The sequence below is a fragment of the Adiantum capillus-veneris genome, chromosome 22 (genome assembly GCF_014529385.1).
Source record: "Adiantum capillus-veneris isolate H3 chromosome 22, ASM1452938v2, whole genome shotgun sequence".
Classification (NCBI taxonomy): domain Eukaryota; kingdom Viridiplantae; phylum Streptophyta; class Polypodiopsida; order Polypodiales; family Pteridaceae; genus Adiantum; species Adiantum capillus-veneris.
This window is the reverse complement of record NC_140952.1, coordinates 88,571,275-88,587,032: the sequence shown is the minus strand read 5'-3', so window position 1 is coordinate 88,587,032 and position 15,758 is coordinate 88,571,275. Positions and strand designations below refer to the sequence as shown.

The 15,758-nt window shown below is 45.1% G+C and overlaps 1 protein-coding gene across 3 annotated transcripts in view; it reads left to right on the top strand.

The window, feature by feature from the left end:
* The first annotated feature begins 3,421 nt into the window (after positions 1-3,421).
* LOC147429756 (uncharacterized) overlaps positions 3,422-15,758 on the top strand; it is a 56,279-nt gene continuing 43,942 nt past the window's right edge. Inside the window, exons 1-3 of one of the 3 annotated variants that reach the window (XM_086495996.1) lie at positions 3,422-3,612; positions 3,775-4,454; positions 4,531-4,878. In XM_086495996.1, the coding sequence (XP_086352122.1) occupies positions 3,813-4,454; positions 4,531-4,878 (990 nt within the window). In that variant the 5' untranslated portion in view covers positions 3,422-3,612; positions 3,775-3,812. Of the gene's footprint in view, positions 3,617-3,774; positions 4,455-4,530; positions 4,879-15,758 lie in introns of all 3 variants that reach the window. The other 2 variants (XM_086495997.1, XM_086495995.1) reach the window with 2 other exon arrangements.

The following is a 15,758-nucleotide window of genomic DNA, read 5'->3' as shown; positions in this document are numbered from 1 at the left end:
AAAACAACACATTGTAGATGGTTGATCAACTCTTATCTCATATGTACATCATCTTTGTGGATATGTTTGTGTTGCTACATTTGTGCTAACGTTGGTTTCTATATGGATGCATATGTGTGGCCTCCTGTTTATTACAAGTGTTGCACTTTGTAAGTTCATGTTTGTCTTGGTGTCTAAGAGTTTGTAGCTATCCATTCCCTTCCTTTCAAGATAATGGGCACAATTAGCAATAGTGGATGCATGTATGTACTCCCCTTCTATGCATTCTCTCTTGGAAGATATATACTTGCCCTTGGTGGAGAGATATGGGGAAAGGCCAAGTACTTGCCCACAAGTGAGAGCTCTAGGAAGCGTTGTCAAGGGATGTTGCAACATCTATTCTTGCACCTCCACAATTGAGGAGATTGATACTGGTAGACTTCCTTCTTTTCTTTTATTGCTACATCTTGGAATGTGTTGATATGAAAATGCTCTTTGTAAGCTATGCACAATGTTTGTAAGGAGAAGGAGACGATTTTTGAGTCCACTCTTGAGGAGCACAAGGATCTAGAGCCCGATGAGCTGCAAATTTCGCTCCCATTGGTTTCATTGTCCCACTATACCATAGTCCCACTCTATTTTACTTCACTGTTGTAGTCACTCTTGGCACACCATTTCTTTTATCTACCTTGTAGAGACTCACTTACATTATACTTTCTATTTGCATGATTCTTTGTGATGACCACATTGCTCTAGTAGCTAAGTTTGACTGAACGTGATCCATCCAACATGGATCCTCATTCACGAGCTTGTGAATGAGGATGTGAGTTAGGCATGCTCGAATACAACTTTGTGCACTCGTAGTAGGAGGACCGTTTCATGGGATTCCCATCTCATTTTTTTGGATTTTCCCTTCAATGGAAGACACCTAACCTTTGTTGTTGCACCCCATTGGACCTTTGTACAAATATCATGTTTGTGCTGCCATCCATCTTGCATACTTGACCCTAGAAAAATCTAGATGGATGTTACTCGTGGCCTCTTATATAAGTATGTGCTACCAACTTTGAATTTCTACAAAGATTGACTCCCATTTGCTTTTGTATATGTTGTTTGCATTATGAAACACACTTTCAGGAGACACCACTAGCTGGTGTGAGAGGTTTTACCAAGCTTCTCAGATGGTTGATCTCGGTGCATAATGGTGCTTCATCATGGAGCAATTGACTTGCTGATAGCTATGTTGGTTGTGTTGAGGTGATGTTTTTTGCGAATCCACACCTATCCTCAACATCACTAAGTTTTGCTTTTTGGAATTATTTTGAGTGCCATTTATTTGTCTTGTGTATGGTACATAGCGTTGGTATGCATCCACCAAGCTACATAGCTAAGAACACCTCTCTATTCAATTGACTTGGTATGCAACCTTCATATTCCTTCATGAAATATCATCTCTAAAAGGCTTAAGGCTAGATTGTCATCAAGGGAGCCATCGAGTGGTGGATTGCAATTGAATCCATCCTTCATTGCATGCTTTGTAAAGCTCCTTTACAGGTGTGGAGGCATTTGTTTGGAGCTAGGACATGGAACAATCTCCGTACAGTGGCGTGCTTCACTTGGGTGCAATCTATCCTACATTGGAGATTGATGAGTCACTAATTTTGGGATATTTTCAGCCATTGCTTCACTCTAAAGTGGTGTAGAAAGGAGGCCTCCACCTCCCTTGATGCTGAGGAGAGGGTATCATGCCCTTGCTTGTCAACCCCTTTGAAGACGAGTGAGTCCTTACTCTCCCTTGCCATTGCATTGAGATCACTTTCATAAGTTTTACTCAATTTGTAGCTTGTATGTTGGTTTCGTATGTACTTGGGCCTTATTTGTTTTTTGTTTAATGGAAGTGCATTGGCAATGTACGTTGAAAGGACCACGAGAGCCATGACAACTGACACATAGTACGATTATGACATCCAAGTAGAACGACGAAGGCATAATATCCTCATTGAGGATGGTTGTGAGTCTTCGTCGTGTGATAGTGATTGGGTAAGTTGTGCTTGTATTTCTTTTATTTGAATGTTCTATGTGCTACTTCACATAGCTACATGAATTTCCCTTTTCGATTTAGTATGTACCAGATGTTCTGCTAGTTTTATTTGGACACTTTCTAAGTGCAATAACATTGCTGTGTTGGATTTGGGAAGTGACAACTTTGAGTTTGTTGACAATTTCACATATTCATATAGGTGAGGGAATGACATGTAAGTAAGTACACCATAGAACACACCACGTAGCACAATATGGGCCCATGCCATTCAGATCTTTGCTTGGGTTTTGAGCTTGCTTGGAAAATCTTGCTGCGGCTATGATAAGACTCAAACTAAGGTCCATGTCACATGTGGGCAGGCGGACAAGCCCAAAAAGAGTTGTTTTTGCAGCTTGCATGTCACACGCGGGCGAAAAAGGAACTAAAATGCATTTTCAACATAATTAACAACTAATCAACATAGCACAACCGACGTGATTTCGTGCAGGGAAGCAAAGGCTGCGGAGTCACTACACTCTTTCCTTGTGCTGCTTGCGGAGCGTGTTCGCTAACTACATGGCTTGGGCGTAAGGGTCACCAGGGGAGTATCTCTGTCCTTGCAGACATCCGTAGAACCACTCTTTTTGTGCCAACGCAGACTCACACAAGTCCGAGTGAACGTGTGTGATAGAGGCTTAAATGTCAATACATAAGATTCATTAGGCTCATCATATGCTCCTGTGCTAACATTGCACATTTCCATTATTCAAGCTAAGATGCACTTTTTTCCATTGGTTTCTTCCCTTTAGCTTGAATTTTCTAACTACAATTTAGACAAGAACATGCTATCTTCAACATTCATGTCTTGCCATGGGGCTAATAACATAGTTTAATGCTTTTAAGAAGTAGCTCAAATTGATCAGATGGTTATCCTTCTCAATCCATGTTTTTAGACCTACACCATAGCTCGTAGGTTCTTACCCCCCCCCCCCCCCGAGAGAGAGAGAGAGAGAAGCTCTGTTGTGCCTGCTAATCCTTCTCTCCTTGGCCCTGCTTCCCTTTGCACACACAACGATGACACCTAAAGAGAATTGGTGTGTGTGATAAGGACAAGGAGAATAGGTTAATGGAAGTTACGAGAGAGACAGAGAGTAGTCAACGAGGAAGAAAGGGAGAGATCCCAGACATGCTAGCCACCCATAAGGCATAAGCGAAACATTATCCCTGCCATGTCACCCTCACCCTTTCCCATCTGTAGATACCCTCTAAACAATTATTTTTTTAACATCCTGCACACATACCTGGGAGGCTATAAGGCCTTTTAAATGGTCGGGATTTCGGTTACCCCACTCTTGCATTGTCCACCAGGTGAATTGAGGCCCTTTGCTGAATGCAAACAAGCGACCGGTCCATGGCTCCATGCACCACCCAAGTTACTAATGCCTTCGAACCAAAAAGCCATTTAATTTCATCTGTGTGTTTCCCGCTGCCTCTTTACTAAACTCAGTCCGGACATGTGGACGGGCGGGAAGCTCGAAAGTGCGATCACGACGAGCCTGCATGCGTAAATCCGATATCACAGATTAAGCAGAAGTCTGCTGATTAGTGCAGACGTATGTGCGTGCAAGCTTTTCTTGCTTTTTTTTTTTTCTGTTTGTGAGCTCACTTTTAGGGTTTTCTCTTCGCATGTAATCTGATGCCCAGCGCCATTCAAAGATTGATAAGGGCATATTCAAGGTTGATTTGCATGTGAATTCCTGCTTTTCTTGTGCCAGCAGATTGAACGTTTGCAGAGACTTTGTAGAGAAGCTTCATGGCAAAGACTGATGAAGGAAAGAAAAAGAGACCAAGGCCAACCGGGTCTGAAGGGTCAGCAAAAAGCAACAAAGAAGATGGGAAAACCCCCCAGGATGTGGTTGCAAGTGCCGTGCAGGATAAATCTTCGTTGTTGTGGAGTAAAGAAAGCCCTCTCACTAAGAAGGTCCGCATGGATGAGCAGAATGTCAGCAAGACGCCGGAACATGCAGAAGACAAACAGATGAAAGTTTCTCCTATTCTTGATTCGACTGGTTCCAAGAAGAAGCCCAAGAGTTCTCCTGGTGTAGATGATTTGAGACTGTATGTGGAATCATTGGGTGGGATGCTCGAGGATGGCTGGCAGGTTGATTCATATAGGAGGCATGGAAAATTGACAAAGACATATATATCACCAACCAGTGAGAGGTTCCGGTCACGTGTTGAAGTGGCCAAGCATCTGGGCCTGGCTCGTAACTCGTTGAAGAAGGGTGAACCTTACTTGAGCAATGAAATAACTCCATCACAGATGGACAATGACAAAGAAGAGCAGCTGGACACAGCAACAGATGGTTATGTAACTTCGAGTCCACGAATTAAGAAAGGTTCTAAAAGTAAGCTTCACGAACATAGTTCTGCAGAGGTTTCAGTGCAAAAGAAGGTCAGTTGTTTCCTCTCTTTATGACTTTTCTCTCTTCTGGCCGTGCTTGAATCGGTGGTGCTTTGAGGATGGACAGGAACATGGCTCCAACATACCTGACTTTCACGAGGAATCTGTCATAAATACTACGAACGGTCCAACTTTGACATGTAGTGCATTTAAGGGAATTGCTGATGTACAGAAGACCCCTGTTACCTCCATTGTGACGGAACGTTGTCAAGATGCATTGAGGAGTATTATCTCAACTGAGAATTTTGCAACTCTTAGCAATATTCTTAATCGAGGATCTCCATCTGGTTCTATAGAGTCTCCTCTACAGCTCAAGGCACTCCCTGGATCCATCGACTTGCAGTTGATACATCTGAGGCTGTCAAATGGAGTATATGGGCTTACCCCTGAGTTGTTTTCTGCAGATATTAAGCAGGTATTGATTATTTCTTCTAGGTTTAGCTCTCAAATCTTATTAGGCATACAGAGACTTTAAGGACTGTTAGCGTTTTGTATTAGAAGTGTATTAATTCTGTGGTTAATGGGGAACAACAGCCTCTTGGCCTCTCAGGTCACTATTGTATATGTTCAATCATTGCTTTATGTTCTGCTCGTGACTTCCACTATATTTTTTGATTGTTAGGACTATCTGTCTGTTCATCTTATTGCATTGTATGTTTTGGACGGACTTATTACACGATTAGCTGCTTGTGTCTTTATTCCTCGAATTATATGGTGATGACATTTGCAGCTTTTTGAGTCTAGAGAGAGGGTTGCTCTGATTGTTATGCAGGGAATCATTTGGAAACACCTCCTGTTGTGGAAACTCGCGTGAGAATTGGTGAAGGTAAGTTTTTCAGTCGTCGCAGAGACAAGAGACTGCTTTTAGAGAAGGCTGTGGCTTATCTGGTTGTGTGTATTTATTGCGTGTCGGGGTTTGGCTGAGTCTGAAGGCAATATACCAACATGAACAAATTGATTTTCATTCTGATAACCATATTTGATTACAAGAGAGGTGATGAGAAGGAGTGCTATTTACAATCTCTTTCTTGGAAAGAGATTGTAGACTTAGAAGCTTTGGCTTTCTTTGGTGGTTTCTGGTTTTGTCAACGGGTCCGTCTCTTTGGAGTTTGGGGAGGACAACCATGGGGCATACGTGGTTCATAGTCACAGGGGACGCCCATTTTTGGGCTTCCCATCCCCACTTTTCCGTCCCGCCCTCTTTTTTACACTAAAAATCCATTTGAGCCCCGTCCCGCGTCCCCCATCCCCACTCCTTGGGACGCGTCCCTTGTGACTATGACGTGGTTACCTCGCAAATTTGTTAGTATGGTCAGGCAGTCTGATTTTCATATGCAATGGAGTGTTGAACGCCTGAATTGGTTTTTATTGCCACCACCTTGCATGGTCAATTTACGCTTGTCTTGGGGAAAGCAAGCGACAAGAAAGTAATTAAATGAATCCATTGCAATGTGATGCAAGGGCCAAGTTAAAGAATTCAAATATTGGATGGGACACACATGTTATCATCCACGTAGTGCAGAAAATGTGGAGGCTTCTATTTGAGTTCTGATTCCATGCCAAAACAAGAGAGGGTATGCAACTATGACCTGCCTGGACATGCACATCCTGCTAGAGGCTCACAAAGTGCCAGGCTGACGCTAGACTGTAGCATATATATATATATACATATATATATTGTGTGAGAGAGAGAGAGAGAGAGAGAGAGAGAGAGAGAGAGAGAGAGAGAGAGAGAGAGAGAGAGAGAGAGAGAGAGAGAGAGAGAGAGAGAGAGAGAGAGAGAGAGAGAGAGAGAGAGAGAGAGAGAGAGAGAGAGAGAGAGAGAGAGAGAGAGAGAGAGAGAGAGAAATGAAATGAAATGTTATATTAACGTCTTCAAAAGGCCAAAGTGACCTATGAGACCAGAAAGTTACAATGTGGTGGATCTGATACAAAGTCAGAGTCAGAGTAACAAGATGAAAACAATGACAAAAATGAAATGACAAATGTCACAATAAAATACTATGGAATCCTAAACTACTAGGTGTGAACAGCAGCTAGCTGGGATAGCTAGATCACAAGAGATCCAGCATCGGTCGTTGGCGAATCTCATCAATCTCCTCCATGGTCAATAGTCTGATCGGGTGTCGTGCATGTCGAGCCAAAGTGATCTGAATCCTCTGATGCAGCCTCCGCCGATGCTGTGTAGTCCTCCGCAGTCGTGGGCGTCTGGATCTTCCCAGCTCAGTCGCTCGGTCGATCAGTGTGCCTATGGTGTGAGACGACGAGCTCTGCTGTGGTAGTAACTCCTCCGAGTGTCCAGTTGGCAGCTCTAAAGAAATCTGTGATCTGTCTCTGGGACTGGCTAGCCTCTCCTCTCATCAGGCTCTCTCTGTGTCTGCGTAGCTCAAGAAAAAACAAACCCAAGCATCTCTGATCCTCGTACTGCATGACTCTGGAGAATGGTCCAAAGCCCTCTCTGAACAAGCAATGGAAGCGGCCTCGTATCTCGTGGCATGTGTAGTGCAACTCTGTCTCAGGCTCGATGTCACACAGGGGGCATGTCCTGGCCTCTGCTGGTACTCTGCTGTATCTCCCAGTCTCGATCCGCAGCTGGTGTGAAGATGTACGTATCTGGCCGATAGCACATCGTATCCCATGAGACAAGTGGGTGTTCATGTATCTGGGCCTCGTCACAAAACCATCAACCGTAAGCTGAAGGAGATGCTTTCTGTAGAAATCCATCTTCGTGCCCAGCTCCTGTGCTGGCTGTATCCATGTCCTCTTGGTGTCTAGCTGAGTCAAGTCCTGGCGGATGAGCTTGGTGATCTCGGACTGTGTAAGAGTCAGAGAGGGTGCATCCAATGAGTACTGGAAGGGAGGCAATCTGTCTATGCTGAACCCATGCGCCTGAAACCATGATGTCATCTCCCCATACCAGCATGCTGTATCTCTCTGCATGGCTAACTGTCGAGAGGACTCAAGTGCAAGGCGGGCATATCTGTCTTTGGGAAGTTCCCACATGCGGTGTATGAAGGAGACCGATCTGCTGAGCGTCTCAACCACTAGTGGGGGGGTAGCTTGCTCTGCTCGAACAATAGCACGTGGTACTGAGGCCTTGGCTCTAATGAGCCGCGAGATCATAGAGACCAGAGGCTTCTCCATGTCCCCCCATCCATCACTGCGGCCTGTCCTCTCGTGATGATCTAATGAAGGTCCCCAAATCTGAGCTCCATAAAGCAATGCTGAAGCCACCAGAGTGTCAAAGAGCCAGAGCTTCGTCCGAGGCTCCTAAAACTGAACCTGTGAACACATCCTTTCCAATCTACCCAATGCTGCATGGCCTCAATGAAAATGTTGGCCCACTAAAAACCACTCCGAGGTAAGTGTACGCATCTGTATACTCCACAGTCTCCTGGCCGTATGTGAATGCTGGCGCTGACCTCTTGATCCACTGTGGGGTGGTATTAAATAGCATGACCTTGGTTTTACCAAGGTCGAGGGACAAACCACTTTCCTGAGCAAACCTATTCAAAGCATCCAAGTGACGTTGCATCCCCTCCGGAGAGTCGGAGATCAACACAATATCATCAACATATAACAATAATGGAATCCATGTCCTTGCCAGCTGTGCACCTCTATCACCATCTCTCTCAATGTAGTCAGAAACCTCATTCACATACATACCAAATAGAGTAGGAGAGAGCGGGCAGACCTGCTTCACCCCAATAGTGGAGTGAATCGGTGTGGAGAGACCCTCTGAGGTGCGTACCTGTCCCACTATTGACCTGTATAATGCCATGACCCCCCAAATGAGCTCTGTGGGTACTCCCATCTGCTGTAATCTTCGCATCAATCTAGCTCTAGGCAGTGAGTCAAATGCTTTGCGGAAATCCACAAAGCTACAATAGATCCGTCTCCCACGCGATCTACCCTCCTCAATGATGGCTCTGAGTGTCAGGATATGGTCAAGAGTAGAAAAACCCCTCCTGAAAATGAAATGAAATGTTATATTAACATCTTCAAAAGGCCAAAGTGACCTATGAGACCAGAAAGTTACAATGTGGTGGATCTAATACAAAGTCAGAGTAACAAAATAACAACATAGTAAAACAAAAATATATACTATGGGATCCTAGACTGGTCAATGTGAACTAAGCCAAATGGGCGGCTTGTTCGGATAGCTAAATCAGAGGAGATCTAGCATCGGTTGTTGGCGGATTTCATCAATCTCCTCCATGGTCAGTAGTCTGACTGGGCGTCGTGCATGCCTGGCCATAGTGCTCCGAATCTTTTGATGTAGTCTCCGTCGATGCCATGTAGTCCTCCGCAATCGTGGGCACCTGGATTTCCTCTGCTCAATCGCTCGGTCGATTAGTGTGCATCTCGTGTTAGACGAAAGGGAGCTCTGTTGTGGGAGTGGCTCTTGCGGCTGCCCCGTGTCTGCTCTGAAGAAGTTTGTGATCCGTCTCTAAGACTGGCTAGCCTCTCCACTCATTAGGCTATCTCTGTGTCTGCGTAGCTCGAGCAAGAACAAACCCAAGCATCTCTGATCCTTGTATCCCATGACTCTGGAGAGTGGTCCAAAACCCTCTTTGAACAAGCAATGGAAGCGGCCTCGTATCTCGTAGTAGACGGGGCAGCGGCAATACTTAGCAGGAGCTTGAATGCTCTGGGAAACTGGAGCAACATAGATGAATGCCGCTTGTGCTCCTCGTCGTAATTCACGCTTTACTTGCACATGAGAGATGAGAGGCAAAGAATTCAAGCCCTCCTCAGCAGGAATGATGAGGGGGGAGTCAGTTTTGGCATGCAAAGTGAGAGTGTTATCCTCCCAATCAATGAGAGGGTTAAGCTCACGAAACCATTTTATGCCCAAAAATATATCACATCCTGAGAGAGGAGGCACAAGAAATTTTCTACGGAAAGCAGCTTGTTGAACGGTAAACATCACAACAAGGCACTCTTTTGTGATGAGAGAGTCCATACCAGGAGCGAAGCCAGAAACCTCTAGAGGAGATTTCTGACTAACCTCTAGGCGGGCTCTCTCAACAAGAGAGGGATTGATCACATATGCATACTACCTGGATCAAACAATATAATAAAACACTGACCCTTTACATGATCATAACACTTGATGAGAGACTCATCAATGTGTGTGTCAGAGTCATGAGAAGATTTAGCTTGGTTCACTATAGTGCTTGTGGTTGCTGCGGGTACCTTTGGTTCTTTAGGTGGGGCTGTCTTATGACAAGCCTTCTTAATGTGACTCTTGACGTGACATTGATAACATCTACCTTCCTTAGCATAAATCACTTGTTCTTCAGCCGTGATGTATCCTCCTATAATTCCTTGTGCAGCTTTTTTATCGGGGGTTAGCTTAGGTTTTGCAGGTGCTTTAGCTTTACCCTTAGATTCATTGTTAGAGTTCTTTTTCGAGGAATTGGAGGAAGAAGGGCGAGAAGAGTTACCATTCTTACCGTTCTTACCATTCTGCAATTCTGAGGGGTTCCTTGAGAAGTCTTGTTTTCCGTAGGCTTTGCCTTGTTGTGCTTCATCTCGTGTGCGAGAGCAATCGCTACTGCCTTGTTGAGGTCGATTGGATCAAGTATCTCGACATCATACTTGATATACTCGTCCAATCCATAAAGGAATGCCTCCTTGCGCTCCGTGTCCGATTTGCGTAATTAAGTGCCGAGCTGTAAAACACGATTAGAGAAAGACGTAACCGGCATACCATTTTGCTTGAGAGCGCGCCAATTGTCCTTCAATTGTGCAAGGTACTGAGGTGGCATAAACCGCGCCTTGAGCTTGTCTTGGAAATCAGCCCAATTGAAAGAAAGGGGCGTGAGTTTGTCGGCTTTTTCTAGGTGCGCGGCTAACTGTGCCTCTTGCGATGCGTGGTACCAATTGATGGCATCACTGGCAAGGTACATAGCTGCCGTCAAAACCTTGCTATTCCCTGTCTTCTTAGTTGTCGCAAAATAAGCATTAAATTGATGCAACCAAGAATGAGTAACAATAGCATCCATCCTACCATCATACTTACTGAAAGTCAACTTCTCTGTGACTGGATTGTTGGCGTCCGCATCACGGCTTGCGTCACTTGAGGAACTACCAACCTCTTTTGTTGGTTCAGACTTCGAGGCAAGAACTTGTCGAACCAATTCTTGAGTGCGGAGTTCTCTTTGAGCCTCACGCTCGGCCTCCAAGGTCGCTCGTTGAGCCTCTCGATTGGCCTCCCAGGCCGCTCGTCTCGCTTCAACTTCCTCCTTTCTTTGTGCCTTTCTTTCTTTTCATTCGTCGCGCTCACGTTCCAAGGCAATGTGAGTCGCTTCTTGTTTGGCCATCATGTCCGTCATTGTCTTGACCATCGCCTCCGTAGGATTTGGTACAATTCGTGGCGTAGATGGCGAAGGGGGAGGGTCGGAAAAATCTCTTGGTGGGGAAAATCCTTCGTCGCCTCTCTCATGCCATCACCTGTATGCGAAGTACCCATTCCGCTGCGGGTGATGACCATGCACTATGATCTTTGGTTCTTAAGTTCACGAGGAACTTGGGTTCTTGAGGGTCTTGAGGTTCTTGAGGGTTTTCTTTCGCTTGCAATCTGTGTTTGAGAAGGATCTTCTCTTCACCTGAGTTCTACTCTTTTCCGCGGGCGCACCCCTTGGTGGCCTTGCGCTCACACCAAGGTTGCTTTTTCCCACGACGTGAGGCCGATCACATCAAGGTTGCTTTTTCCCACCTCACGTCGATTGGCCGGCTGCTAAGTGCACGGTCCGCTCTCAATGAGTAAAAAACGGCACAAGGGGAGGTTGGACAAGCCCTTCTTTCTTGGGATTCCTTTCACTCTTCAAAAACATGATACGCCCAAGCGAACTTGGGTTCGTGCGATCGCAACAAGCAAAAAAAATTCTTGTGATTCTTGTGGTTCTTTCCTTGAGTGATACAGAACACTGCCAAAGCTCTGATACCAATGTAAGGTGCAACGGAATGAATGTTGTTCCTTCTCAAGATGAGTGCTCCATTATGTGCTCAAGGTTCCTTTTGGTTCTTATGGAAGGGAGAGCCTTCCGTCTTTAATGAGAGAGTGAAATGATCACGAACAAAGTGAGTGGACACTGTGCGTGCAAGTGTATGAGATTGAGAGATAGAGAGAGAAGAGAATACGACACCAAGATGTTGTAAAACCCTCCTCCGAAGGCCCCACTCTTGTTGGCGAGAGTGGTCTATGATTGATTGCACAAACTGGTACAAAGTGTATGCATGAAACTGATGCAAGTATAGACTAGGTCGATGTCGACGACGGGGATGATGAGACCGACATTGTGGCTGAAATCTGATGGTCTTTATGTGCTGTCCAAAAAACGCTGCTGGCTGAATTCTGCTACTGCTGAAAACGCTGTGGAAAACGCTGATTTTGCTGGTCTTTATGGCTGAAAATCTGTTGCTACTGTGGGGCTGAAATGGCTATGGAAAGGGGCTGAAAACAACGGGCTGAAAATCGCCAAATGCTGAAATCTGCAACGGTTGCAATGCCTGGATGAAAAACGCTAGGTTGGATGAGGCTTGGCGATGGGTGTTCTGCTGAAAACGCTAGGTCTTGTGATGGCTCTGCGGTGATGATCTGCTGAAAACGCCATGTTGAGGGAGGCTAGGCGATGATGACCAAAAACGCTAGGACTTGCTTGAGGGGAAAATCGCCCAAGTGGGAGTCTTGCTGAGAGAGAGGGAAACCTGTTGCCAAAGGCCCGTGTTCTTCTTGCTCATCTGCCGAAGAGTGCTAAGCTTGGTTTGCTTATATATTATCTTACCCAATTTGCCCTACCTACTTTCCAACAAAAGACTTAACAAGTGAAAAATGTCAAAAATAGGTAAAATAGGCTAAATGCACTGGAAAATTCCCCTTAAGGATTCTGATGGATTCTGACGGGAATGCTTATGATTATGCTGTGTGCAACCAGAGGATATGCATCTACACTAAGTGCCTGGTCATGCACGATCTGCGAACAGACTCACAAAAGTGTCAGAACACTTCTAATCTAGACTGACTGGTCTGACGAAACCCTTGTTATTGAAGTAGCTTGTCCAGGGACACACAGGGTTGGATGTGTCACGTGACAATGGCGGCCACTGCACGTGCATCGAGCGTCATGACGACTATCCATGCACCCTTCACTTGGACATCTTACCTGATTATGAAGGACCTAGCAAGTATCGAGGCGGCCACTAGACGTTATCTGGGCCGGAGAGTGGTTGGGTCTATGGTAGGCCTCTTCCCTTTATGTGGCACGGTTTGAGAGTGGCTCCAAAATGCCCTTGGTGGCTTTGAAGGCAGCATCTTGGAGCTCATCATGTTGGGTAGTGGCATCTTTCAGGTATAGCTTTGAGACGACGGTTGCGTTTCGTCTCTCTATGGTCGCTCTCCTATTGTCGCAGGCATAGTTGCCACGGAGTTTCGAAACATTTCGTTTGAAACGAGTTTCAGAAGTTTCGAAACGGTTTCGTCCAAGAAAGAAACGCCAAAACAAAAGTTTCGTGCAAATTAAAGAAATGTACGTAAGTTTAAGTGGTATAAGATGAGATCTATGTTTTAAGCATTACATTACAATTAGACATGAAAAAGAGGGAGAATAGGATTAACTTTCATCATTAGAAGCAAGACAGAAGCTACATTCATGACATCGAGGATTTCATGACCGAAACAAAGAACAAGAGGCTTCAAGGTTTACATGTAACATGAGCCTTGACTTCTTTACCTTTGAAACGTCCAAACTCGTACAGAAACGTTTCATACGTTTCATGAGTGAAGAAACGCGTTTCTTGGCAACATTGGTCGCAGGGACTCGGTTATTGGTTTTAGAGCATTGGACGCTGAAACTAATTTGACTATCTTGTTTCTAATTTCTATTTTCTATTTTCTAGAATTAGGACTTTAATAAGAAATGTGCACAAGTTAACTAATAAGTTAAGGAATCACAGATCTGTAAGAAAAACCATCAGGAAACAAACAACTTTGGTGTGTCATATGATGGGTGACAAGAAGCACCGTGAAGGAGTTGGCCTGTTAGTTCGGTGGGAGAAGACCAGGTATTGGTGGTCTCTAATGAGTCACAAGATGGGTGACAGGTTCATCGGTAAGGGGACACACTAAGGGTCTAAGGAGGAAATCCGAACTGAGTAAGAAAAGACGCGTAAGAACGCAAGCACAAGAATAAAGATGGGTTCAATGAAGCTTTTTACGAAAAGTAGGGACAATCGCGGGAAGGCAGACGCTTTCCCACGAGGAATCTATGTTTGCATTGCATTCATGCATGTGGTTGCATCCAGGGACGCCTGGGAAGTGTTGTTAAATGCATTGGTTTTAACTTATAAGGTTTTATTGAGTTTTTGGGCAGGTTCAGACCAATTTTAAAATATGCCGGCCGTTCACTTAATAAGTGGGCAGCCACTTAGAAGATAAAGCAACAAAACCAGCCAACGAATTCTCTCTCTCTCTCTCTCTCTCTCTCTCTCTCTCTCTCTCTCTCTTTCGGGTAGAACATCGCAAAAAAAAAAAAAGAAAAAAAAAAAAAGAGAACCCCGGGCCGCGATCTCTACGCGAGCAGTTATTCGTGCCGTGGCCAGGGAGCTATAAAAGCACCACATGCCCTCACTCACCGGAGGTACCAACATCAACAAGAGAAGGCTCTGCCGCAAGAGATCATGAGACTACGAAGCACGGAAGTCGCTTTTCCCGCGCAAGAGCGACAGGTATCTATTGTGGATTCGCCATACGAATTGTTGTCGTGTGTTTGTGTGGTTTGTTTTGCAGGAATCTCCCGTCTTACGGGAAGGCCCTTCACGGGAAGTACGGCTTCACGCCTAAGTCCCTTACGGGAAAGTACGGCTTCACGCCTAAGTCCCTTATGGGAAAGTACGGCTTTGTGCCTAAGTCCCTTACGGGAAGGAACGGCCTTGTGTCCAAGCCCTTTACGGGAAAGCATGACCTTCGGGTCTAAGATTACAGAACGGAGGAGTTTCCTCGGGTTCTCGTGCTTGTATACGAATTCTCCTTGAATAAAAGAATAGTCTTAACGGGGGGGGGGGGGGGGGGGACCAGCCCATCTTCTAGTCCCCAATACTGTGTCGATCTTCGCCCTTCTCTCATGTTTGCAAAGTATTATAATTTTCAGATTTTCTAAGTGCTCGTGTACGCTCCCGTTTTGTGACAGTGGTATCAGAGCATGGTCTCCTCTCTTTCTCTGTAAAGGAGGACGACTCTGGGAAGATACGGGAAGAAGCCATGACAAGCCAAGAGAGAAGTAAGCAGGCGGAACCCTAAGTCCTGCAAGGAAAAGCTTGCAGAGTTGGAAATTTTCTTTTCTCTCTGCAAGAAGTCGACACAAGGCTTGGGATTCTCTGAGAAGGCGACAAGAGCATGATGCTCGAGAACTTAGAGAATCCAAGGAGCGGAATGCTCGAGATTCTTCAGAATCCAGAAAATATCCATGAACGTCCATCCAGAACTATAGCCATGAAATCCCGTCATTCCGGGAAGGATATGAAGAAGGTCTCTAGACCTAGGAACACTTCCAGTCAGGTTTGATACTTTTGACGGAAGAGAAGATGGCCCGAAAGCTACCGCTTTGATTCGACAAGTTTGAAGTTGCCTTTGCAAACGGCAATTTCTGAAAAAGCGTCGAAGATGAGGCATGTGATTAAACACCTCAAGGGGGATTGCAAGTACTTGGTGGTATACCAAAGCTTTGCAAGGAACTCACAACAAGACTTGGATTCAATCCAAGGCTGAATTTTCCGACAAATTTTTTTCCTCTACGCTTTGAGGAAGGCATTCAAGCAGATTGGGATTGGTTTGCCCAATAGGAACACGAGTGAGTCAAAGCAAGTAGTGGTTCACTCTTGCCAAGGTAGCTCCACTCTCGATCCTCTCTGAGGAAGGAAAGATGAACAAATTTAACGAAGGACTTTTGCCCGAATTTTGTAAACCCATCTACAAGATACTTTGCAGCAGATGGTGGAGTCAGCAATAAAAGCTGAAAGTGTACACCTTGATGTACATAAAATACAATCCCCGCAGTGGGACGAGAACCATTGAACACAGAAACAACGAATTTTTGTTACCTCTCCTCGAAGGATACATTGCTATCCGGAGAAAGTTTGGAGTAACAGAACTCAATCTAACTCTTGAATTTTTGACCCTCAAACTTTAAGTGAGAGGGCAAATCTTTGATCAAAGTTAAATCTTTGAGGAACTCATAAAATGCGTATTGCTTTTATACACAACATATGCACGTGTCTAACCAGGACAATCAC